At 33.6% G+C, this 27,928-nt stretch overlaps 1 protein-coding gene across 2 annotated transcripts in view; it reads left to right on the top strand.

The window, feature by feature from the left end:
• The window catches only part of DYNC2H1 (dynein cytoplasmic 2 heavy chain 1), a gene marked incomplete at both ends in the record, with an annotated part of 362,190 nt that overhangs the window by 288,978 nt on the left and 45,284 nt on the right, over positions 1 to 27,928 (top strand). For both annotated transcript variants that reach the window (XM_079708170.1, XM_079708169.1), the window contains 2 exons: positions 2,558 to 2,674; positions 13,732 to 13,941. In XM_079708170.1, coding sequence (XP_079564296.1) covers positions 2,558 to 2,674; positions 13,732 to 13,941 — 327 coding nt within the window. The remainder of the gene's footprint in view (positions 1 to 2,557; positions 2,675 to 13,731; positions 13,942 to 27,928) is intronic.

Genomic DNA, 27,928 nt, shown 5'->3' with positions numbered 1-27,928 from the left:
GGAAGTCTGAGGTATTCTGCCAGCATTCAGTAGGTGTTCTGTAGGGGTTGTTTCACATGTAGATGTATTTTTGATGTATTTGTGGAGAGGAAGGTGATCTCCGCATCTTACTCCTCCTCCTTCTTATAGGTCTCCCCTCAAACGTAATTTACTTAACTTCTTGGACAATCCAATTTCTCATCTGTAATTTGAGAATGAGCGTTCATTTTTAAAATCTATATTCTTTCTCATTCCTGGAAGGATTATACTGGATGTGACTTACAAAAATACAGACGATCTATTAGTGTAAAATCAATAGTTGAGGAAATCAAAGAGAAAATTAGGAAATGAAAAGAAAATAAAACTAGGGAAACAATTTATGCTAAAAGAAGACAAAACAAACAGCAAAGCTCATGCTCTAAGGTTCTATATCATTGTTATTTTTAGATCAGAAATTCCTCTGTGTGCTTTATAACTTCCAAAAGAAAAGGAAAATACAATTGTATATAAGATGTAGTATGCTACAATAAAATGACACCAATTGTTCAGGAGAAGCATAGGTATTCCTGAAATGTCTCTCATTGTTCTTTGGAATGTGAACAGATGGAATAGGGGTGACAGCATATTCTGCAGCTCCCCTCCAACCTCATAGATGCCACAAAGCATGCCAGTGGCATAATGCAAGCTGTTCAGTATGCTTAGAACATGGAAGAAGTGATGTATGTTTTTGTTGGGAAATTTCATCCCCTTTGACACCATTTTAAAGGAATATCATTTTAAAAAGTATTTTTAATTGTTTTAAAACATGTATAATGGACAGACATTTTATCATCTGTGCTTTGTAAAAAGATGAGTATGTCAGATTTTATAAAAAGAAAAGATGGTCCACTGTTACAAGTTATAGCCCTATCCTCATTACAAAATATTTTTATTATGCATTTGAACTCCCTTTTCATTACTCTCTGTTCATTAAAGTTTATAATATATTAGTATAGTGCTATTATGAAAAACAAGCCTCGTATGTTATTTTTCTGGGAAGAAAACAACCTTTTTTGGGTTGTTAAACATTTTAGTTTTAAAATAGTTTTTAACATCATGTGTAAAAAAATATTTGAACCATTTTTCCTTTAGATATCTCTTTGCAGTCTTATTTGTTCTCTGTCATTTTTGACAAATTTAAGACACAAATAAGTGATAGCCAATGTTACCAGAGTCAAATAGCACTTCTCCTGGCTACCAACTAGTGATGTTTTGTGGTCTAGCACAGCTGATAAATTAGGTGCTGTTGTAGGGTTCAGCTAGAGCAAATGAGAATAATTTATCAGAAAAACAAAGAAAATGAAACACTGAATCACCACAATTTTTTTCTAGATTAGAGAATCAATCAAAAGCTCTAGAAGTAACTTGAGTTTAACAGCAGGATTCTGTATGTTTAACAATTATGTAGTGCATTTATTTTGAAATATTTATGGCCATTATTTTATTTGAACTTTAATAATGTAAGAACCCCCAAAATATTAAATACAGCCCTATCTCTTAAAAAGGAAAAACAATTTACATCTCTCTAAAAGTAAAACAAAAAAAGTAGTTGACACACTGCAAATGTTAGTTTAAAATACTACCTTAGGAAAACATATTGTCTTGATTTGGGGATTTATTTTGTTTATGTCAGATAAGCAATGATATAGCACAATTTTAATATTTAGTTGAAATATTTATGAAGAACCATCAGTACATAGCTCACTGAGTTTTATACATCTCCCCCAGTATCTATAATACCATGTATACAATACTCAGTAATATTCTGGATCATTCTTAGCAAATGATTAAGAAGACTGATTGATATTATTGAAATTGAAGCCATTAAACACTGTTTTAGAAAAGAAAATATGAGTGAATTAATTTTGATGAGAATGATGATAGAGAAGCTGATGAAAATGTTACAAAAGTGAAAGCCCTAAATACGAAAGAAGAATTTACTTTGCCTGATTTTAATTAATTGATCTATACCTCTTTCATTTGAGTCTCATGTCTAGAAAAAACATTGAAATAACAAAGTTGATATAGAACCTTAAAACTTAGATTTATTGTAATTTTTACAAGCCAATAATTACTTTAAATTGTTTTACTATTTTATAGTTTGCTATGCTATTTACTATCTTTCCACTCATTTCATCTTTTCCAAAAACCTATCTTTAATTTATCAGCATTTTGAAATTATGCAATTTAAATTATTCAAACTGAAAAATATTTTTGATTTCAGAAATGAGCAAATAGAGAGGTTATTAATAATGGATAGTTAGAGCTTTCTGGCTAAAGAAGTAGATTTTCAAATGAAGAGCCATTACAATATGTAATTTTTATAGTGGTTTCTCTCACCATTTAAGTTATTTTGCCTTTTAACTGCTGAAATGAATCAGTAAAATATTAATCCAATTGAACAGGGAAAATGGGATTAAAACTTGTTTATAATTTATGTATTCGGTCTTTATAAGTACATATGGCTATTTTGTATCTATGCTTTCCCTCTGAATAAAGTTATGTTCATTTATTGCTACTTATTATTTTCTTCTTTCAGGTTATTTCACAGTTGAGGATCTTGGGCAGATCAGTAACAGCTGGTAGCAAATTTGATAGAGAAATCTGGTCTAATGAACTTTCTCCTGTCCTCAATCTCTGGAAGAAATTAAACCAGGTTAGTAGTGGAATATTCTTCCTTTGTTTTCCCTTTTTTCTCCCTATCCTTTTTTTTCCAGTTTTATCCCCAAATTGTCCATGTTGGTAAATATGTTGATACGTTTTTGCATGGATCTGCCCTTAGTGTATACAGTGTCCTGGAAAAAGATGGAGGAAGTAAAAGTAATAGAAGTAGATCAGCCCAAGAAGCAGTGTTACCATGTAATTTATCTTATCCTGGTAATGTACTATGACGTCCTCTATGTCCGATACATATTTTGCTCACTCCTTGTCTTCTCTGTCCTCTTTCTGTAAAGTCAGTGACTGCTGTTAAAGGTGAAATTTTTCAAAGGAGTCCAAGTGCTAAGGAAAAGCAATTCATCAACTGGAGTTGACTTGTTTCTATATTGTAAAATAGTTATAGATTATAGATGGTTGCTTGCTCACTAGGCAAAACCATTACAGTATTATGATTACTATTCTAATTGAATAAGGACTTACTTTCTGGAATTAAAAAAATATAATTTTACAATTCATATGTTTAGTAATACTATAAAAATGCTTATATATCAGATAGTCTTCTTCAGTAAGGGAAGTCAAATTGGGCTTATTTAAGAACCTATGCAAAAGGTTAAAACTCTCTAAAAATTCAAAATCCTCAAACGTTATAGTATTGTAATTTCCAGTTATTCTGACTTAGTCAGTGTCAACAATTGGTGATTGTCAGGAGTCCGAATAAACAATGATCTCAACTAACTGGAATTGCCACTTTATTTAGACCATCAGATTGATAAAGCTTTATATAGCTAGCTTGAGGAAAAATTAGAGAATGAAAAGAAATACTACGTCCCTTGGCATCCCAAACCCGTGCTCTCCCCTTATGCCTGGTCATATAAGTAATCAAATTGTACAGATTCCTGACTATGAAATCATGGCCTGATTTATATTCTTCATGTCAATTCATATTGAAGTTGTTATTCTTTACCTTCTTTTTTCTTAAACTAACCTTTGCTTATCTTTAAATTAATAACCCAGTTTACACAAATTTATTGAGGAAAGTTGCTGTTAATCTGATTCTTATTTCTCTGTAGCTCATTTGTTTTTTTTCCTCTAGAATATTTTGTCTCTGATCTCCCTAAATTTCACCATAATAAATACAGGTGCGGATTTTGTTATGTTTTGTTTTGCATCTATTCGTTTGATACTCTGAGACCTTGCAATTCCAAAAGCCAGCCTTCCCAGCTATACCTGTTTCAGTTTGATCCCCACATTAGCTGGGCTGCATGCTGTGAAATATCAAGTACTCTGCTGTCTATGGCAGGTGCTTGATACTGCTATTTTTTAGTCCTAAAATGTTGACATAGTGGGCAGTGTTCCATCCAGGGCAATATGAAAAGATAAGTTTTCAACCAAGAACTCTCCTAGCCTGGCTCCAGCCATGGCATCCAGCCCTCAGCTGTAGGTTGCCATATTCTCCACTTACAAGTACCCAAACCTTTCTGTCTCCCAGATGTTTCCCATTCTTTTTGTGCCATCTTCTGAATTCAGTATCCTCTTGTTTTGTCAAAGATAGGATTCAGAAGTGGGAGATAGTTTGCCATTTTGTCCAGAAACAAACATAACTTTTCAAACTTCATTTTAACTTTTATTTGTAAGATAGATATAGATTCATTAAAAGGTTATTATTATATTATATTCATAGTAGTCAAATTAATCTATCAAATATCTTACACTTCATCCTGTTATAATGTTTTGTTCTTTATCTCTCCCATTTCCCTCCTGAAGCTATTGCCATAATGTAGACTTCTGTTCTTTCTCATATGGATTATTGCAGAAAAGACCAAATTTGACTCTCCTTATAATATATACTTCCTCCAAGTCATATCTCAGATCATCATCACATTAATTTTCCTAAAGGAAATCATTTTTCACAACATGGCTCCATATCCAACCTGAATTGTAAGCCTCTTCCATAGTTAGGCAGCTCTCAGTGATTCTGTCTGTGAGGACTTTCCAAATGCAGTTTCCTTCTCCCGGAATCTCCTAGCTATGCTAAACCAGTAATGGGCAAAGCTCCAGCATCTTCCAGAAGCCTCTCAGCTGTTACTCATTTCCCTCTTCATGTTTCTATAGTACAAACTTATAAATCACATAACCATAAAAGTTATATTTTTAAACTAAGCAAGTTAAGATATGGCACTTAGGAATAGGAATTCTCTTATTTTGGGGTAGCTTTAAAATTTATGCATATAAATATTTCAAATAAAACAAACTAATGCCACATTTCTGTTTTAGAATTTTTCCATAATTATTTTTATCCCTTCTGAACTTTAAAAAAAGTTTTTCTTTTGTAAAAAAGGAGTAATAATCTTTTCTCTGCATTCATTTGTTCATTTATTTCATTCATCAAATATCTATTGATGTGTCTGCCATATGCTTGGCACTGTGCTAGATGCTATGACTTATTAAAAGATTATAACAATACACAAAAATATAGGTATTACAATGGTCTTTGGGAACCCAAATCAGGGAGTGTTAAATTCTGCTAAGAGGAAGTCAGAGGAGGTTACATTATGAGTAAGAAATTCTTTAGAGGGACTTCCCTGGTGGGCTGGTGGTAAAAAATCCGCCTTCCAATGCAGGGGATGCAGGTTCGATCCCTGGTCTGGGAACTAAGATCCCACATGCGGCAGGGGAGCTAAATCCATGCACCTCAACTAGAGAGCTTGCATGCCACACACTACAGAGCCCACGTACTCTGGAGCTCGCATGCCACAACTAGAGAGAGAAAACCTGCATGCCACAGCTAGAGAGAAGCCCATATGCCACAACGAAGAGCCTGCGCGCCACAACAAAAAGATGCCACGTGCCGTGATGAAGATCCCGCATGCCACAACGGAGACCCAACTCAACCAAAAATATAAATAAATAAATAAATAAATAAATGAAATATTTTTTAAATGCTTTAGATTAAAACAAGATGTTACATGATGAGCAAGAAGTTCTCTAGTTAAAAAAGAGTATATGGTATTGCAGAGAGAGAGAAAAGTCTGCCATGTTTGTTATTCTAACCTGACTGGAGTAAAGAATGCTTTGAATAGAATGGCTAGACATAAGAGCAAAAAACTTTAGTAGGACCAGGTTGGAAAGGGTTTAATGTCATGAGGAGTGATTATAATTTATCCTGTAGGCAGTGGGGATGCAATGCTAATAAGAAGGTGGGAAGGTGATATGTAAAGATCCGTGTTTTATAAAGGCGAAACTGATGATGGTGTAAGCAGTGGATACTACAGGCCTGAAAACCAATTTAGAGGAAGTTACAATGTTCTAAGAGCAAAATCGTGGGAACCTTATTGAATATGGTGAAAATGTGAATATAAAGTAAGAGTCAAAGATATTTCAAAAGTAAAACCAGTCTTCAAAGGACGATTGTATGGATCTAATAAAAAAAAATAGATGGAACACTATTTGTCAAACATAAACTCTTTATGGATTAAGTCTTTTGTATCTTTCTTATTTCTTTAAAGATTTGTAGATTTTTAAAGTTTAGTATAACAAACCCTAGTAGTATTGATGACGTTGCCACATTCAAGATATTTTATTAATTTAACCTTTCATGCTTGAAGGTTAAATTGTCAAAATTTTTAGTGACTGTATTAGTGATTATATCTTTTTCAGGGAAATATATAATATATACAAATGTGTAATTATAACTTTTAACATTATTTTGTGTTAACTGTTAATTCATATGTTATTATATCATCTTTTAAATAGTTTAGATGCATAATTAGTAACATCTCGTATTTTGTGACATTTTTCTTGGGATTTCCACTGGAAAACTTAGTACTTTGTAAAACAATAATTTAAAAAGCAAAATGCTAAAAAGTATAACACATGAAAAAATCTAATGTCATTTAATATTCTGCACGTATACATTCAAAAGGTCAGTTCATGCTTTAACATTTTTATTATATACCAGCTCGCCAAGCAGTTTTTAATATCTGGTTGATGCTGATAACTGATGAGAATTACTGACATTCTAACCAATTTACATCTCATTTATATAGCTTGAGAACTTCCATTAATTCCCATATGATAAAGGATACATGTAAAACTGTCTCTTTTAGGCTGATAGAATTTGTTGAGCAAAAAATAGGTGACAGATTTTTTTTTCTGAGCAACAGTTGAACTGTTGATCCAGTAACTATTTTTATTATTTCTTTCTTCAGGTTCATAAGTAGATTTGTATATCTGTTAAATTACACTTGTAAACTCAGAATACCTTAATTTCAAAAGAATGCATTGAAACAAAATTAAATGAAATTTAAATCTAGAGTGCCAGGATAAACAATTAATAGGACTAGTACTTTCTTATGTTTTTGAACTAAAAATTTAAATATCTTTAAAATTGATTAGTTTCATATTATGTTTGAAAAGGATGTGTATTCTACTCTGTTGACTGCTATTCTCAAATTATATTCTTTAGATCAAGTTTTTTAAATGTTTTGTTCATAAATCATAATATATAATAGTTTTTTTCTATCAATTTTTGAATTATACAAGTTCAGAATGCTACCTCTTCTTGATATATTGAACCACTATCATAGTAATTCTCTTTAACTCTTATAATGTTTTTCCTATTTTTCTGGTATTAATAAATCTGTATCCGCTCTTTTTTTAGTTACTATTTGTTAGGTATGTCCTATTTCATACTTTCAACATTTGAATCAATTTTTATGGGTGTATCTTATAAAGAGCCTATAGTTGGATTTTGTTTGATCTTTAGGTGGAACATTTAGTCTATTTACATTAATCTGGTTTACTATATTATTATATGTTATGTTTTGTATTTTTTCTACTTTTTTTTTTTACTTCTTTCTTGTCTTCTTTGGACTATTTTCTCTAATATATTGCTCTCTTAGTTTACAGGTTATATATCTTTTCTACTTTTTAGTGGTATCCTAGATATTTTATTGTACATACATAGATAACCCAAGTTAAACAATATATTTGCCTACCTGACAGATAATTCAAGAAGCTTAAGACGTTATACCAACTTCAACTTTTTTTTAATGATATATATTTTTATTTTTTTTATTTTTCAACATCTTTATTGGAGTATAATTGCTTTAAAATGGTATGTTAGTTTCTGCTGTATAACAAAGTGAATCAGCTATACATATACATATATCCCCATATCTCCTCCCTCTTGCATCTCCCTCTCACCTGCTTTATCCTACCCCTCTATGTGGACACCAAACACTGAGCTGCCCTCCCTGTGCTATGTGGCTGCTTCCCACGAGCTATCTATTTTACATTCGGTAGTGTATATATGTCCATGCCACTCTCTCACTTCGTCCCTGCTTACCCTTCCCCCTCCCCGTGTCCACAAGTCCATTCTCTACATGTGTCTTTATTCCTATCCTGCCCCAGGTTCTTCAGAACCTTTTTTTTTTTTTTGGATTCCATATATATGTGTTAGAATATGGGATTTGTTTTTCTCTTTCTGACCTACTTCACTCTGTCCATCCACCTCACTACAAATAACTCAATTTCGTTTCTTTTTATGGCTGAGTAATATTCCATTGTATATATGTGCCACACCTTCTTTATCCATTCATCTGTCAATGGACACTTTGGTTGCTTCCATGTCCTGGCTATTGTAAATAGAGCTGCAATGAACATTCCTTCAACACTTTTTTTTTTTTTTTTTTTTTTTTTTTTTTTGCGGTACACAGGCCTCTCACTGTTGTGGCCTCTCCCGTTGCGGAGCACAGGCTCCGGACGTGCAGGCTCTGTGGCCATGGCTCACGGGCCCAGCCGCTCCACGGCATGTGGGATCTTCCCGGACCAGGGCACGAATCCATGTCCCCTGAATCGGCAGGCGGACTCTCAACCACTGCGCCACCAGGGAAGCCCCTTTCAACACTTTTGATTTGAACAATGTATTGGGTAATTAGCACACACTTTCCTGGTTGAGCTCTGCTTGCTCAATTAAGTAATATTCCTTTCACTGTAACTGAACTAAATGAAATGAACATTAAAACATGACTGCTTTGGTTTCCTTTGATCTACCCAATAACTTGGTATGAAAAGAAATAGTTGTTACCTGGTTTAGAAATCGAAGCTCTGTTTGTTCACTAATAACTAGAATTGATAAAGCAACCAGCTCTCCTAGGAAATGGGCTGCCAGAGAAATTCTACAGTTCTTTCAACTCTTTGAAGTCACCACACTCATACTTCTATTTTCTTACCTTTTTTCTTCCTTTCTCTTCTATCTCCTTTCCACAAGCTTATCATAAATCCACTTCTGAAGAGATATAATTTAATGCAGATATGTCAAACTTTTGACTTCTCTGATTATGAATGCTTAAGACAGGAGTCTGTTGAACTTGACTTAATCAGTTAACAATCTTTGGATTGCAACTGATGGAAAACCCAGTTCAAACTGGCTAAGGCCAAAAAAGGGGAATTTATGGTCCCCATAACTGAAAAAAATGTTAAATTGGTTTCAGTCACAGCTTGTTACAAGGAACTTGAAAGGGTGTCATCAGGACCCAGTGATATATATATATATATATATATATATATATATATATATATATATATATATATATATATATATATATATATACTTATTGTAATATATATGGTACATATATTCTGAAAGATCTGATGCACTGAAACTGATATGATAATGATATATGTGTGTGTATGTGTGTATGCTCCATTTTTCATACAGCCTCTCTCTTTATTGTCACAAAATGACTACACCTGTTCTCTACCTTATGATCTCTCAAGGTCAGGTCTAGTGGAAAGAAACAGGTATCTCTTTATCAGAAGACCCAGACAAGATTCTTATTGCATTTTGTTATCTCTGTTTGGTAATCTGCCCATCTATGGGCAGGACATGGAATGTCCTGCCTATGGTTAGGACAGTGGAATGCTTTGATTAGTTAAGCTCTAAGTCACATACTATTGATAGCTTCTGGAATTGAGTTGAATCAACTTCACCAGAACCACATGGACTTAGACTTCGGAAAGTTTGTTTCTTCCCAGAGAGATATTAGAAAATTATTAGCTAAAGAGGAATTGAAGGGTTACTGGAGGGCAAAAGTAAAATTTCTACCACATGGAAGTGAAGATATTACCCCCTTTTCTATAGCTCATAGAGCCACCACACCTTCTGATTTCCTTTTTTCCTTTTTAAAATGATTGTTGAGTCTTTTAATAGTTTTCCTATCATAGAAAACATATCTTGAACAAAGACATGATCGTATGACATGGAAAAAAATACGTCTGTCCGATTGTTGATTACTGTTTTATAAGTCATGGGTAAATATACACATAGAAACTATAATTCACATCTTACTAATTTCATTGAATTGCAGATCTAGAAAGGACTCTGATGTTATCTAGACCAATATATGAATCTTCACAATGTTTTGAATAAGTGGTAGTGTACTTGAGAGGTTTGCAGACTACAGCTCATGGGCCAAATCTGACCTGCCGCCAATTTCTATAAATACAGTTTTATTGAAAGCCAGCCATGCCTGTTTGTTTATATATTGTCTGTGGCTATTTTACACTACAACAGCCAGAGTTGAGTTGTTATAACAAAGACTTTATGGCCCACAAAGTCTGACATATTTACTATCTGAACCTTTACAGAAAAACTTGCTAATCTCTAGCCTAGTCATTGCTTAAGTTTCCTTTAGTGACAAAAATTCTTTCTGAGAGAGAACCATTTTCAAAAAGCTCAAAATAATAATTATTTTTTTAAAACCCAAAGAAACAGAAAGAGTAGTACTTCCATGTGTCATCCATTTTACTTATGTCTAAAGTCATTATCTCACCTAGGAAACTATTCTAGTTAAAACACAAAATTCTGGATTAATACCTAAATTGCACCAAAATTAGACTAGCGTTTTCCTTGCCCCAAAGATATTTCTTGCTTAATAATTAAGTTTTAAAATATCCACGATCTTTTCTTCCCCAGCAGCGCCATAATTATATAATGATTTTCTGTGAATACACTTAGTTTTTAATGTCAAAATGAACTTTAAAATGTCAAAGATATCCTTCAAAAGTGCATGATTCCATATGTGTTAGCATACGGTATTTGTTTTTCTCTTTCTGACATACTTCACTCTGTATGACAGACTCTAGGTCCATCCACCTCACTACAAATATCTCAATTTCGTTTCCTTTTATGGCTGAGTAATATTCTATTGTATATATGTGCCACATCTTCTCTATCCATTCATCTGATGATGGACAGTTAGGTTGCTTCCATCTCCTGGCTATTGTAAATAGAGCTGCAATGAACATTTTGGTACATGACTCTTTTTGAATTATTGTTTTCTCAGGGTAGACGGGAATAAAGACACAGACCTACTAGAGAATGGACTCGAGGATATAGAGAGGGGGAAGGGTAAGCTGTGACAAAGTGAGAGAGTGGCATGGACATATATACACTACCAAACGTAAAATAGATAGCTAGTGGGAAGCAGCTGCATAGCACAGGGAGATCAGCTAGGTGGTTTGTGATCACCTAGAGGGGTGGGATGGGGAGGGTGGGAGGGAGGGAGACGCAAGAGGGAAGAGATATGGGAACATATGTATATGTATAACTGATTCACTTTGTTATAAAGCAGAAACTAACATACCATTGTAAAGCAATTATACTCCAATAAAGATGTTAAAAAAAATGCATGATTCAATCAATTGTATTTGTGAAAAAAGAAAAAGCTTTTCTTATAACCAATTGACTAAAGATATGACTGTCATCCCTCGATAGTTTCACTAAAAAACGTACTATAATGATGAGTTATAATTTACTCATGGTGATTTTAGCTATTTGAATTGTAAATAATACTTAATTTAAGTTTTTTTGTTTTAAGGTTATGTAATACTCTAACATGTTACTACTGCTATAAATCTTCTCTATACTTCATCCTTTTAGAATATATAAGGTATCTACATTTACTTTTGAGTTATTTTACATTAATTTTTTATCAAAATTTTGTGAAAACCTATAGGAAATGGATTACATTATAATATATATTACAATATACTTTGATGTCTTCTGCTATATTTTCTCAGTCATTAATTTATCAAAGCTTATATCACAGTGTCTTACTATTCTTTTTTTCCACAATTTTTTCATCTTTCATTAATCAAACACTTTTTGAGACCCTACTATATGCTGTTTTCTCCTCTGTCCTTCTGTTCTTATTGCTGAACTTACATCACTTTACTTGATAGTTTCTGGACCAGCACTATGCAATAGAAATATAATGGGAGCCATATTTGTAATTTAAAATTTTCTAGCAGCCACATTTAAATAAGTATGAAGAAGCAAGTGAAATTAATTTTAATAATACATTTTATTTAACTTGATACATTCAAAATATTAACATTTCAACATGTGATCAGTATAAAAAATATTAATGTGGTATTTTACATCCTTTTTTCATATTAAGTCTTTGAAATTCAGCTGGTATTTTACACTAACTGCACATCTCTAGACCATAGTTCTTACTTGAACTCTATTTGAATTTTAAGTATTTTTAATAGTTACTCTTCTAAACCAGCCTTTTTAACAGTTCAGTAAGTTTGCTGTTTTCTTACATTATAGAGAAGTGGAACCTTGCTTGAATGACCTAAGTTTGGGTGTTCTTCTTCTATAAAGTAATAGTGCAAACAGTGCAAATTTGTCTCATCAGTTTAATAGGATGGATAAAAATCCATAAACTAAATTATTATTTGCTAATCTTTGCCAGTCTTAGTATAAGATTGATAAAGATTTAAGTACCACATATTATTCACTTCCAGGAATGGTTTTTAATATAAGGAGTTATGGAAAGTCTATAACCTAAATTTTATGTCAGTTTTATTATTTAATTGATTGAGGTTAGAGATGTGTTAAGTATTATTTATTGCATGCTCTGGTTCAGATAGTTAATTTCAATCTAGGGGGTAATAATTCTAATTAATTTTCATAATATTATACTCTTTTTCTCTTCTAGATTTAGTTTTGAGTTCACCACCATTTATTTATTTAAGTGGGTATATTTATGTACATTTTTATGTCTATCAAAACTGATTTCATCAGCTTTAATATTTTAAATATAGCAGTAATAGAAATAAAATGCCTAAATTTGAACTCATAGCCTAAATCTATCCTCAGGAATGATCTCATGCCAACAAAATTTATTTCATAATTATTTATTTAATGGCAATAGCCATGCTAGATCACCATTTTATGATATTAAATTATCATGCCAGATACATGAAAAAGAGACAGTGCTCTCATTGAAGATATGAATGTGACAACCATTAGAACAAAGAGAGGGGATCCTTAACTAGGATTGTAAGCAGAATATATAGAGAAAATTAAGATAATGGAGAGCAGGTAAGAGTACAGGACTTCCCAGATTTATCTCTTGACAGTTCTCTGACACTTTTAGAATACTGTTGAGGGTGATTTTTTTTTCTTCCTAACCACATAAGCTGTTTAGAAACATCTGGGATTCCTTGAGTTTTTCTTAACAATTTGAGAAGCCCTAGAAGTTCCATGTATCAGAGCCTCTGTTAAAGTATAGACGTAGAAATAAATACTAAGGTATACTATTCACTGGTACAAGATCTTTGGTGTGATTTTTCAAATACACATACAGGTAATTTTCAAATTGAATTAAATATCCTTTCACATAGTTTTCATAGCCATGATTCCTTCTGCTCTCCTTACAGCGGTAGAGTGGTAATTTAGCTGCGCTGCTCTGTTTGCATTGGCTTACAGTGTGCCGTTCTTACCATTTTCCACCTATATTGACTGCTCCTTCTCAGCATGGTTCCCTTTTCTCAGTTCCCACCCCCACACCACTTCAGTGTTGGTGAACTCCAGAATTCCCTTCCTATGTATTTACAGATTTAATAAATTTGTCCAGTCATAAAAGAGTATTTCAAAACAAGATAGACCAGCAAAAGGTTTTAATAACTTTTGAATGTTTTAATGTATCAGTGATTTTTGTTACTTTTCAGTAAATATGACATGATGTATTATCTTTTTAGAATTCCAACCTGATTCATCAGAAAGTGTTGCCTCCTAATGATCGACAAGGATCTCCAATATTATCATTCATCGTTCTTGAACAATTTAATGCCATTTGCTTAGTACAAAGTGTTCATCAGTCTCTTGCCGCTCTCAGCAAAGTCATCAGAGGAGCCACCTTATTGAGTTCAGAAGTACAGAAATTGGCAAATGCTTTATTAAACCAAAAGGTGAGCCAATACTATATATATATATGTGGGTTTTTTTTTTTCATTAATATAAGTGGCTCTTCCATCAGGTATATATTTGTCAGGAGTCTTACAGTTTACTGTAAACCATAACTATAACAGAAAACCCAAGTTAAAGTAGCTTAAGCCATATAAGAATTAATTGGCTGTTGTAACTGAAGGATCCAAGGATAGCTAGCATTAAGTCAGCCTAGCAGGAGCTTAAAACTGTCATTAGGATCTCAGCTTGTGTTATTTATCTACCTCTCTAGTCATATTGTGTGTGTGTGTGTCTGTGTCTGTGTGTCTGTGTGTGTATGTGTACATCCTCTATATTAATTTCACTTTTGGGTGGGTCCTCTACACGCGGTGGAATCCCAGCAGTCCGAGTCTTATATCCTCTGAGTTCTAAGTCCAACAGAAAAAACACCTGTTTCTTGGCAACTCAAGCAAAAAATCTTGGGATTAGCTTTGATTCATACAGAATGGCTTGTGTTTTATGCCTAGTCCCATACTAGTTCTGTGGGCAGGGTATACAAAGCTCTCATTGGCTAGGGCTTTAGCCAAATGCATAACCCAGGAGCTGGGGATAGATTCAGCTCCATCTGTAACACATTTACTACAAGCAAAGGAAGGATGGTTACTGAGTAGAAAAATCATAAGCAGAGGAAAAGGAAATCAACACATCTCTTGCTGAGTAATTGGACCATTGTAAATAATATTAAAATCCATGTTATTTCAGATCCACTGGATAGAAACAAATAACATGGAGCAGCTTATATAAATTCACTTTAGCTTTTTGGAAAAAAAAAAAAAACTTTGTAGACCTTGGCATCCGGAAAAGATTTCACTAGAGCTCTATAGGAATTTAGAAAGAAAAGTATTTTTGTTTTTGTTTTTTTTCCCTGCTGTTTACCCTCAATATAGAGAAATCTCTGGTAGTCGACCTAAAAGTCTTCTCTGTTTGAAGATAAAAGGTAGGCTTCCTAGAACTTCCTATATCTTACTCCCTAACATAAAAAAGATTTCTCTTTTAATTCAGGCTGCTATAACAAGTTAACATAGAATGGATGGCTTAAACAACAAGTATTTATTTCTCACAATTCTGGAGGCTAGGAAGTCTAAAATCAAGTTGCTGTTAGATCTGGTGTATGGTGAGACCTGCTTCCTGTTTTGCTGATGGCTGTCTTCTTGCTGTGTCCTCACATAGTAGAGAGGAATGAGAGAAAAAGCAAACTCTCTCCTGTCTCTTCTTATGAGGACACTAATTCCATCATGAAGCCTCCACCCTTATGACCTAGTTAATTCCCCAAAGCCTCATCTCCAAATATCATCACATCAGGGTTTAGGGTTTCAACATATGAATTTGGGGGGGACAGAAACTTTCAGTCCGTTTTAATATTCTTTTTCACATATACAAAAAGACCTATTCCAGCAAGCTTATGTTCCTTTTTCCATTACCCTGGAAAAGAATCTCAGCTTTGCATTGTTTCTTTGTATATAGATTTTTATCTCTATTTATCAACTGTGATTATCAGAATACTGTAGTATTGTATTGTACTATAAACTATAACTAATTTTTTTTATAATTTGAAGTAGATATATTATCAGTCATGAAAGCTTCATGACACAGTGAAGGAACCAGTGGGAAAGGGTTCTAAGAAGTTTAAAATTACATTAATTAACTCATTTAATCACCACATTAGAACTACAAGAGGGTGCTGTGTTATTGCATTTTACTGTGAGGAACCTAAGGCAGAGGGACATTATATAACTTAACCAGAGTCACACAATGAATAGTTTACAAAGTCAGGATTTGAATCTAGGCAGGTCTGATTGTCATCATAAATGTAAATGTTTTAAATTTATTTATGAAAAAATAAATACTCCTGAGAATGTATTTCTTTAAAATCCAACTACATGCTGTATAAGGGCAAGATGTATGGTATAGACCAATTACAGTTGCATTAAGTGTAAGAGGAGAATAACAATGATGTAAGAACATGACTTGTGTAGAAGAGAACAGTAAGTCCAGTGGGACTGGTATACAAAGAACTGTAGTAAAATTAAGGTTCATCAGATTTTGAAGTCTTTAAAGCCAAAGAGAAGAGCTTGGATTAGATGCTATAGGCAATAAGAATATTTTCATGTAGATATAATGTAATAAAATAGCTAGGAATGTGGCTTCCAGAATAGGTCTGCCTTTTTCGTTCTATTCTACCACTTAGTAGCTGTGTGACCTTGGGTAGGTCACTTAAATCTCTCAATACGTTACCTTTCCCATTTGTCAAATGAGAGTAATAAAGGGACCTACATCGTGGGATTGTTATGAAATTTAAATTATACCATGAGTAAAGTGCTAGATACATAGGAAGTACCCTCTAAATGTTAGTTGTTTTTGTCACTGTTACTTTAAGAGAATTTCATTGTGTGAAAAACATCTTTTGGAACATTCATCTGATAAAATTGTGCAAAATGAGTTTATAGAAGTAGGGATACCATGTACGTTACTATTTATTCATCTCAGTTAGAGGTAGTTAAGGCATAGAATAGGGTAGTTCAAGAGGGTTCTATGTAATATTAATGAAAAATATGGAAGGTAATGGCAAACATGGTTTCTTGTTTTGCTTCTACTGTTAACCATCTGGTTAATCTTTGGCATAAACACTTGAAAAAAATGAATAACAAATTATTTTTATGATTGTAATATAATGTGGCTTACAATAGATCTTATTAGCAGATAACAAAGAATTAAATGGGTTTTATTATATGAAACATTTTCCTTGAATAAGACCAAAGAATAGTATTTTAGAAAAGGGTCATAGATTTTTAATTCATTATAACATTTCTTCCTTTTCCCTTGGCCCATTAAGATCTGCTAAGTATTTCCTATTTGGTATAGCAATAGGACCTGATGACTTATTTCTTAAAAATATGTTTATGTAAGATGTATGCAATCTCATTGTTAATTTATTAAATTAAGTACTCTACATTACACTTTGATTTAAGAAATATAGCCTCTGAAATATCACTGTTTTTGAAATATTTGTATAATTTGCATAAAAGTGAATTTGTTAAAATTCTTTCAAAGGATAAAAAATATGTTTTACAAAGCATATTTAAATTCTATCACAGATAGTGGCTTTGGAAATATTTCAGGGTGTTTGATGAAACTCGAATGAGATTTGGCTGACTTTCACTAGGATAAGATCAGTAAAATAGTTTTGACATTTACTTTCTAATTAGCTTTACCAAAAATTTGAATCTAGTACTATTGTGTTTATTTCACTATAAAAGTTTAATGTTTTATTACATTTGAATGTGACAAATTTTGAATTGTGTGATATGATTTAATGTAATTTAGGAAATAGTTCAGTACTTGACATTTTCTTTACTGTATCTGAAGTGATTGGACTAAGAATTTTCTTAAAGAGAATTATGATTTTTATTTCCTTGACACTTTTCTGGTGATCTACTGAAACTTTTTTTGTAAAAAGTTACAATACTTATAATTTGTTTGTTAAGGACAATGATATTGTAGAATATTGTTATTTTTCTTTTACATATTAGAACAAAGGCTTTAAATCATGTTTTAAAAGATATGCAAAAATTGAAAAGATAGAACACTGAATTACCTCATCTTTCTTGCTGAATAATCACTAAGGGTATTACCACTTTGTAGAAATTAATAGATTGTGTTGCTTTTTAAAAAAATTATTTTAGTAGTACCGCTTTAAAGCCAATGTAAGTATTTCCTATATATTTCAGTTTATCCTAATGTACTGGGTAGTAACACTAAATGGATTTTTAATTTTTTAAATCAGGGAGTCACTCAACAATACAGCACAATTGCTAATGGATCCTGACTCTTTAAAATAAGTTTCCAAAAAACTGGTGTTTAACCTTTTTCAGATCACTGACAGTTTTGAAAATTGAAGGAAAAAGATTCACTCTCTTAAAATATATATATATATATATACACACACACATAAAGCTTTATTATATAACTTCAGGATATCTAAGAGTTAAGATCTCCTCTGCTAGACAGGTTTTTTCTTTCACTCCTTTCTCTGCCATGGTCTTCTTTATAGCAGTGTCTCTCAAAGCATGGTCTCAAGACCAAAAGCATCAGTATCACCTGAGAACTTGGTAAAATTATGAATTCTCAGGCCCCACCTCAGACTGTTTGATCGTAAAATCTAAGTGTGTTGCCCTGCAATCTGTTTTTTATCCATCCCTTGAGGTGGGTCTGATGCATGCTACAGTTTGAGAAACGCTGGTCTGTAGTCAGAAGTCTCATAAAAATGTCAGTAGCACCTGCTTCCTCATCTTGTGCCATCCCCACTCCACTTTGTAACCACCTGTGCCACCTCCGTCATTGATTTTCCAGTCTTTGGGAGAAAAGAAAAGATAAAATGGTTCTTATAAAGTGGTTGGAGACCCCATCTTTTCTTAAAGGCCCCCCTTTTAAAATTTACCTACTTCATACAAATAAGTTCTTAGAAAAGTCATACCCAAACTATTTTACCAATTATTAATGTTGAATAATTAGCATTTTTCCATTAGAATAAAGTAGTAGCTTATGTTTTATATAACATTTTACCAGTTATAGTGCACTTGTGTAGCCCTCATCTAATTTTCTACTCTCATCACCTTCCTTTTACTTAGACTAGAAAACTGAAGCTGAAAGGAGTTGGTATTCTGGTAAAGTGTCAAAGCCCATACTGCAGTCCTGATGTTATGTTTCCTAGATCAGTATTCTTTGCACTTCATCTCTCATTGCATATTTTGTTAATTTGATCATGAAGCTAGATGGTAGTCTTTGTAACAAGAGGCAGATATTAGCTTTATGAAGACTGAACTCCACATACTCATCTCCACAAGCCTACTAAACACTAGGATGGAATTGCCCCACCTCTTCATCTCTAGCTTTACTTACAATCAAAATTTGATTATGTATACTTATAAATGGAAATCAGTTTTTATTGATCTATGTAAGAACAAAGGGGCCTGCAAATACCCAGAGTCTCTAGTATCTTGGAATTCTGCTTCAGTATCCCTAACTTATAACCATCATTTGCCATGATAAGAGAATATATTTAGATGAACTTAGATGAAATGTACAAATCCCTTGAAAGATAGAAACTACCAAAGCTCATTCAAGAAGAAATAGGCAACCCATAGCCTATATCTATTAAGGAAGTTGAATTTGTTATTAAAAACCTTCCCGCAAAGAGAGCTCCTAGAATCCACTGGTGAAATCTAACAAATATTTAAGGAAGAAATAATACCAAATCTGTAAACTATTTCAGAAAATAGAAGAGGCAGGAATACTTCCCTACTTTTTCTGTGAGACCAGCATTGCCTGGTAATAAAACCTAACAAATGCATCATAATAAAAGAAATCTACAGACTAATTTCCTTCATGAATATAGACACTAAAATTCCTACCAATATATTAACAAATTGAATGAAAAAAAGTATAAAAATGGGTAACCAAGTGTGGTTTATCTTAAGAATAAAAGTTTGAGATAATAAAAAAATCGATGTTATTTACCATTTTAATAACTAATTTTAAAAATCGTGATTATCTTTATAGAGACAGAAAAAGCATTTGACAAAATTCAGCATCCAGTCATGACAAAACCTTTCACTAAATTGGAATTTGAGGTGAACCTTCTTAACCAGATAAAGGTCACCTATGAAAAACCTATAGTTAACATAAGAGTAAAAGTCTGAATGTTTTCCCCCTAAGATTGGTAATAAAACATTGAGGTCCCACCAGTTCTTTTCAGCATTATAGTGAAGGTCCTAGCTAGCACAATAAGTTAAGAAAAATAAATAAAAGCCATACAAACTGGAAAGGAAGAAGGAAACCTGTCTTTTTTTTGTAGAGGATATGATGAACTATTCACAAGATCTTAAGAAATATAAAAACTCTAAGGCTAGTAAGAGAGTTTAAGTTTAGCAAGGTTTTGGTAAATACATTAAAAATGATGTATATCCTGGAAACAAACTATTGAGTATTGAAATGTAAAAGTACCATTTGTAATAATAGCAGAAAGATGATATATCGGGATAAAGTTGACAAAAGATGTGTAAAACTTTTGTACATACTGAAAACTACAAAACATTGATGAGTGAAATTTAAAAAGGCCTAAATAAATGGAAAGATGCAGTGAAAGTTGTACTGTGTTCACAGATCAGGAGACCCATTATTACTGTTAAGATGTTAGTCTTTTCCAGATTGATCCTGAGATTCAACACAGTCCCGATAAAAAACCTCTGTAGATTTTTTTTTGTAGTGATTGAGAATTTGATTCAAATAAAATGCAAAAGATCTAGTGTAGCCTAAACAAGTTTGAAAAAAATGAGTAAAATGGAAGATCTTACTCTTCATGATTTCAAGACTTATTAAGATATTATAATCAAAGCAGTGTGGTAATGGTAGAAAGATAGATATATAGCTCAATAGAACAGAATAAAGAGTTCAGAAATAGATCCACAGATATATGATCAATTCATTTTCACCAAATATACTGGGGCAATTAAGTGGAGAAAGGGAAATTTCTTTAACAAATGGTAGTAGAACAATTAAATAGCCAAAAGCCTGATAATAATAATAGTAATACATACACCTATACCTCCAAACATATACAAAAATGATCCCCAAATTGATCACACTGTTATGAAAATTCGAAGTAAACCACAGACTAGGGGAAAAGATTTGCAAGACATACCTCTAACCAAGGAATATATATCCAGAAATATTAAAAAGAAATCAGTTCAAAAATGCAAAGACAAACATCCCAATTTTAAAAATGAGAAAAAAGATTTGAATAGACACTTTATCAAGAAAATATACATATATTTAATTATACCAACATGACATTGGCCTAAATGAATTTATCACAGAAAACAATGCAGAAAGAATCCGTAAATTCTTAAAATCTCAGAGAATGTAAAAACATATATTTGACATATGTTCAACATGTTGAACACATTATTTTGAAATAAATTTCACAGAAGTAAATATACATTTAATCTGTTTTTATTAGATTTTATTAGATGGAAAAATTTATACATTATCATTTTACATGCTGAATATATTTGATGATTAACTTATCGTCTTTCCCAAAGCTTCATTATAAGTATTTTTAATGCTTCCAGTTGTATGTGTATGCTATGCTGAAGATGCTATGAATCTGTTACATATTGGAAAGACAGATATTAAATAATACTTGTTTTAAAATGTACATACGTTTTTAATAGAATTTATCATTCTCCACCAATAGCCATTTTCAATCTTCAGATCCTTTCTCAAGGTGCCTTTAAAATTATTTTGGTATGCTGTACTACCCATCACAACAGCAATGTGTTTTACCAGTTATCCAGTTTGTTTATTTCCTTGCTTGACTCTTTAATTTTTTTGGTAATTCTGGGTTAATTTAGTTAAATTTTTGTGCTAATGAGGTCATGATTCAATCCCTAAATTGACCGCTTGGCTTCAAATTGTTATATAAATTTGAATTTTTTTAATAACTATAGTGACCTTCAAATTTATCACCCAAACGATAGCTTTAAGAGTGAAAGGGACTCCTACCTGGATGGAACTCTGGGACAATAGGGATCATTAAGCAAATTGGATGTTTGGACATCTTATTTATAACTATTTTTTCAAAATGTGCAAGGATGGAGGAGGAGTTGGGATTTATTTTTAAAATTAGTAATTGGATGATATAATAAATAATATTCAGCAAACATTTATTGACCATCTACCATGGACTCTCTACACCATGCCAGGCCCTAGAGATAGGAAGAATACATAGTACATGGTCTCTGTATTCAATGAGCTCAAAGTGGGTAACAAAAATATTATCAAGCACACAATACTGGCCTCGACTCAAGAAGGAAACTGGTTTCTTCTTTTCCTTTCTCACATTTTTCCAATGAAGTTTTGTAATTGTGGCAATATACATATATCATAAAATTTATAATTTTAACCATTTTAAGTATACAGTTCAGTAATGTTAAGTACATTCACACTGTTGTGCAACCAGTCTCCAGAACTCTTTCCACTTTACAAAACTGAAACGCTACCCACTTAAACAACTTCCCGTTCCTCCACCACCTAGCCCTCAGCAACCACCATTCTACTTTCTATCTCTATGAATTTGACTACTCTACGTACCTCATATAAGTGGAATCAAGCAGCATTTGTCTTTTGGTGACTGGTTTGTATCACTAAGAATAATATCCTCAAGGTTCGTCCATATTGTAGCATGTGTCAGTATTTCCCTTTTTTTCAGGGCTGAATAATTTTCTATTGTATGTATATACAGATGGTCCCCGATTTAAGGTGGTTTCTACTCTATGATGAGGCAAAAGTGATATGTACTCAGTAGAAACCATACTTTGAATTTTGAAGTTTGATCTTTTCCCTGGCTAGCGATATGTGGTACCTTATGCTCAAAATGCTGGGCAGCACAGAGAGCTGCAGCTCTCAGTCAGCCATTCAATCATCAGGGTGAACAACTGATACACTGCAACAATTCTGTATCTACACAGCCATTCTGTTTTTCACTTTTAGTGCAGTATTCCATAGATTACTTGAGATATCCTACACTTTATTATAAAATAGTCTTTGTGTTAGATGATTTTGCCCAACCATCGGCTAATGTAAGTGTTCTGGGCACGTTTAAAATAGGCTAGCCTACGCTATGATGTTTGGTGGTTTAGGTGTGTTAAATGCATTTTCAACTTGCAATATTTTCAACTTGCAATGGGTTTATCTGCACGTGGCCCCACTGTAAGTCGAGGAAGGTCTGTATCAGATTTTGTTTATCCATTCATCCATCAATGGATTGCTTCTACCTTTCCAAACTTTTTATAACTTAGTGTAATCTCTTCATAAGTATTTTATAACTTTTTAATGGAAAACGGAAGTTACATGTCCTGAGAAAGCAAATAATATGAGTCTCTTTAAAGGGAAGACACAAAATAAAAAGATTTTTAAAATAGGATTCATATTTTAAAAGAAAATAATTCAGTTAAATAAATCTTTTGCATCTGAAAGTCCTTAGTTTGTTCTGGTGCTGTTTCATAGATTGTTTCTTTGTACTAATATGAAAATTGAAATCTTAGGCTCTAAGTAAAGGTCTTAGTAAGATTAAATCAGAATGCATTCTAACTTTTATCACAAATTATCTTCTGAGTTGTACTTTCTCTTCCAAATAGAAGAGAGGCTATTCTATTAGACCCTCTCTATATAGTAAAGGCTCTATTATTAGAGTGTTTTACTCTGCAGCTATCTTTATCCTTTTGAAATATAACTCTCTAATCATGTACATGTGTGTAAAATGGATTTTAGCTAATTTAATTAATTGTACAAATTTGTAAGTTATGGCTAGTATAGGAGTTAGTGATAATTTGTAAACTGTCCATATGGCTTAATCACTTCATGTGAAATTGAAATTACAGTGAACTATATATATTTTTTCCTTTTTTCCTTTCTCCTTTTCTTTAAAAAAAATGTAAATTGAATTCTGTTTTCCCACCTACAGTGAAATCCCAGTGCAACTTCTAGTGCTTGAAATACATAGCAATTTCCATGCCGTCTCCCTGTGTCAGACACTGCAATAAGCTTGAGTCAAATGAAAGTCGATTCATTTCCAAAAACTATAATCCAGTGTTGGCTTAACTTCAGCAGTGTGCAGATACTGGATTACCAGTGTCTCACTCATGTGTGAGGATCAGCACGTCATTTTTATTAGTAGGATAGTGGTGTTTGTCAGTAGTATAGATAATTATATTATTAAATGAAAAGGGAAAAGAGTTACTAACTGTGGTCCTTTTTTTTAAAGTTCATATAGTAAACATATTAAGGTTGCAGAGTGGAACTTAAAACATCCAAGGTTATGTACTAGAATGTTTACTTGTGCAGGTCACTTAACCTTTCTCTACCTTAGTTTCTAAATGTTCGTAATGGGAGTAATAATTGTATCCATCTCAGAGGGTTGATGTGAAGTCTAAAGGGTTAATACAGATGAAATGCTGAGAACAGTGCCTGCACATGTAAGTGCTGCACAAGTGTCTCTACAGTACCCTCCTAATTCACCTCTCTGACTGCAGTTTCATCACCCTAATGCTTGTTCTCCCTATTTCTACTAGGATAATCTTTCTAAATTCTAAATATGATTGTGTCACTTCCCTAGTTAAAGTGTAATTTAGTTTTATCATTGCTTTCCAGATTAAGCTTCTCAGTATAAGCATTCAAAAGCTTCACGGTCTGACCATCAGCCCAGTTGTCTCATGTCTTTTTTATTAATGCCGCTTCCTTTTCTTACTGTCCTTCTTTACTTTACTGTAAGCTGTTTATCTTTTGAGGCTCACCTCAAGCATTATCTCCACCAGGAAACCTTTCCTGATTCTTGTCCTTAGGCACAGTTTGAATTTGGTGTACCTTACATCTGTGTTTCACAAGCACAGTGCTTGTCATTATCAGGGAACTTACTGTATTGTCTGTAGCTGTCTTCTTTTATTATTTATTTCCCCCTCTAGCGCAAACTTCTGTGAACAGGGATTGTGTTATAACTTTGTATCCACAGGACCTAACAAATGATTGACAAAGAGCAGCTATTTAACAGGTGATTTGCTGAGTTGTCAATTAATTAATTGATGCTTGAAAAAGAGTGCATTAGGAAATCTGCTTGTATCCTGTTTTGCTTTTATGACATCTTTCATGAAAAACATGGTATAACCAAAAGTTTACATTTAGAGTTAGACCTGGGTTCAATTTCTCTACCATTTAGATTTTAAAAAAATGTTTAGTTAAATAAACCTACTCTAAGCCTTAGTTTCCCTATAATTATAACTTTAATTCCCAATACATAATTGTCATGTTGAATCTTCACGAAACTAGCAGCAACCTTCTGCAAAAAATATGTGCTTGATTGCATGTACTCCCCCTTCATCAAAATCACACATATACTGGCCTTCCCTCCTACCTCTTTGGAGCAGCTTCTCAGAACTATCTGAAATGCTGTCTCCCGGGCTATAGTCCTCATTTTGCCCCAAGTAAAACTTAATGCACAACTCTCACATTGTGCATTTTTTTTCAGTTGACAAATCTCATATGGTGTAATATAGAAATTACATTATAGAAATGTAAAATATGTTGGAAGCAGAATTAATGCTGACAGACTCTAGAGTTAGGTTACCTGGGTTCACATCTTGGACTTGCCATTTACCAGCTCTGTGATTTTGGATATGATGTTCTCTTTGTGTCTCCATTTTCTCCTCTGTGAAATGGAAGTTACAATAGTACCTGCTTCTCGTACATATCCAGCACTCAGCACAGTTACTAACACATAAATATTAGCTTAAAAAGTCCCCTCCAGTTATGTCTACCTTTGTCAAAATTCAACAGAACTTTCAAAGCTTCACAGATACTTCCTTTACTAAGATTTCTTTGATTAAATCATTGTTTTCCTCTTAGCTCCAAAAACATGCTATATAAGTCATTCTTAAAACACCATTAGGGACATTAGCTGTGTATCTCCTTTACTGGTTTCTAATGCTCTTTAGGGTGAAGATTTTATTCCTCATAGTCTTCTATCATATCACTATCATTTCATATTACTTCGGTCATATCACATATCATGTTGTAATTCTCTACATAAGATTTAGCACTGTGTAGTCTTTTTCTTATAATATATTTAGAAATAAGTATATTGGCTTTATCCCCCAGTAAAATGTAAGCTCCATGATAGCCAGGACCTTATAATGCCTGCACATTATAGGCTCTCAGTAATTGCTGAATGGATGGACAATAAGGACTTGAATATGTATTGAGTGAAAGTATTACATCTGACACTAATATTGATAGCTCTCTTAGTTATCTATTGCTGTGTAATAAATTGCCCTAGAATTCAGTGACAAAAAACAATGAAAAGTTATCACATTACAGTTTCTGTGAGTTGGGATCTGGGGGTAGCTTAGCTGGGTGTTCTGTCTTAGGGTCTCCCACAAGTCTGCAGTCAGGTGTCACCAGGGCTGCAATTACTGCAGCCTCTCAGACCACATATGGGATGGCTGTTGGCAGCCCTCAGGTCCTCACATATCAGTTCCTTGCTACATGGGCATCTCCATAAAGCAACACACAGTATGCAACTTTTTCACACAGAGTGAACAGGGAAGAGATGAAGAGAAAGTGAGCTAGACAGAAGTCACAATATTTGTACCCTACTCTCAGAAGTGGCTTCTCATCACTTTTGCCATATTCTTTCCTTAGAAGCAAGTCCCTAAAACCAGTTCATACTCAAGGTGAGGGAATTTCACAAGGATGGATATGAATGCCAAATGGCAGGGATCACTGGGAGCACCTTAAAGGTTGCCTACCACAGTAACTTACTTTATGTAATTAAACACTATATAAAGGAGCTATCTTTCTACAATAGGAAAAGCATAAAACTTAGAATGTGAAAACCTGACCTATCAGCTATTTATTGCTATGTAATAAACTACCCTGAAACTAAATGGGTGAAAACAAGAACAATCATTTATTTAGCTCATGAGTGTGCGGTTTGGGCAGGGTCTGGTGGGGAAGGCTTGTCTTTGCTTCGTGTGACACCAGATGAGTCAGTTCAGCTTAGAGCAGGAGGATCTACTTAATGGACGATCAGTCACGGTGCTGGCTAGGTGGTGCTGATTATTGGCTGGTAGTTTATTGGGACTGATGGCTAGAGGCCTTGGTTGCTCTCTAGATGTCTCCACATGGGCCTCTCTATATGGACTACTTGGTTTCTTCACAACATGGTATCTTGGTTCTAAAAGTGTATACCCCAAGAAAGAGGAAATGAAAGCTGTGAATTTGTTAAGACCTAGATCTGAAAACTGATAAAGCGTCACTTCTCCCTTATTCTATTGGTCGGGTTGTCAAGGGGTGGGGTGGATATAGACCTCAACTCTCAATGGGAAGAGTATCAAGTAATTTTGGGACCATGTTTTGAAGCTGCTGCAGTCTGCCCTTTGGGCACAAATTATTTGCATTTCTCCCACATGTAAAATGCAGTCATCTCTTTCCAAGTTTCCCCAGATGTCTCATTCATTTACAGCCTCAGGCCGGATGTTGTCATCAAAATCAGGTGCAAGTATGGGTGAGGCTTCTTGGGTTTGGTTCTTCAAAAACAGTTTCTCAGGCATGGTTTTCAACTAAAGACGTATGACATGCAGAGATAAGTTATTGTCCCCTACAAACCCAATATAAAATGGTAGGACAGGTAACTGCAATAGACATTCCCACTCAAAAAATGAGGAAATGGGAGGCTCACGTGTCCTTAGCAATTCTGAAATCTAAGCAAGCTTATGTTTTCAGTTCCTTTATTAGGATTCCATATTGTTCCCTGGGAATAATTATGCATGGCTCTTGGTTTTGCCCTCTGAGCTGTTGATTCTCGTCTCTTAATTGTCCATACATTTCAATAAGATTTAGCAATGTTTGCAGCTGAGTGGTTTTCTCAACCTGCTTCCCACCCATAGGGATTCTGGGGTCCAAAGTTCTCTTTTAATTGTGCCCTCTTTTCCTCATTAATCCCAAACAGATGAAGCTTACACCAGAACAATATTCTAAGATTGTGAGTTTGCTTTGAATCTCATTGAGATTCACAACATTAGACAAAAACTATGGCCATAAATCGTGTGATAAGCCTTTTTCTCTACCTTAGGCTTCTTGTGTGTTGGCTGTGGGACAACACCCTTAAGGTTCATTGAAGCCTTATTGTTTAACAGAAAGGATCTGCAAGGCATGCCCTTAAGGTCCCGAGAGTACTTTTGTCTGTCTGGGATTATTTCCTCCCTTTCCTTTAAGTCCTCAAAGTCCCTTAGACCTCCAGTATTCTCTTAGAAGTCCTTTATGTTTTCACTTACATTCTGTTGAAGGATCTTCCAGCTTCAGCCCACAACCCAGTCTCAAATGTAGTGCCATATGTTT

Source organism: Hyperoodon ampullatus, assembly GCF_949752795.1.
Source record: "Hyperoodon ampullatus genome assembly, chromosome: 7".
In the NCBI taxonomy this organism is placed as follows: domain Eukaryota; kingdom Metazoa; phylum Chordata; class Mammalia; order Artiodactyla; family Ziphiidae; genus Hyperoodon; species Hyperoodon ampullatus.
Note: the sequence above shows the minus strand (reverse complement) of the source record. Positions and strands in the feature narration are given on the sequence as shown.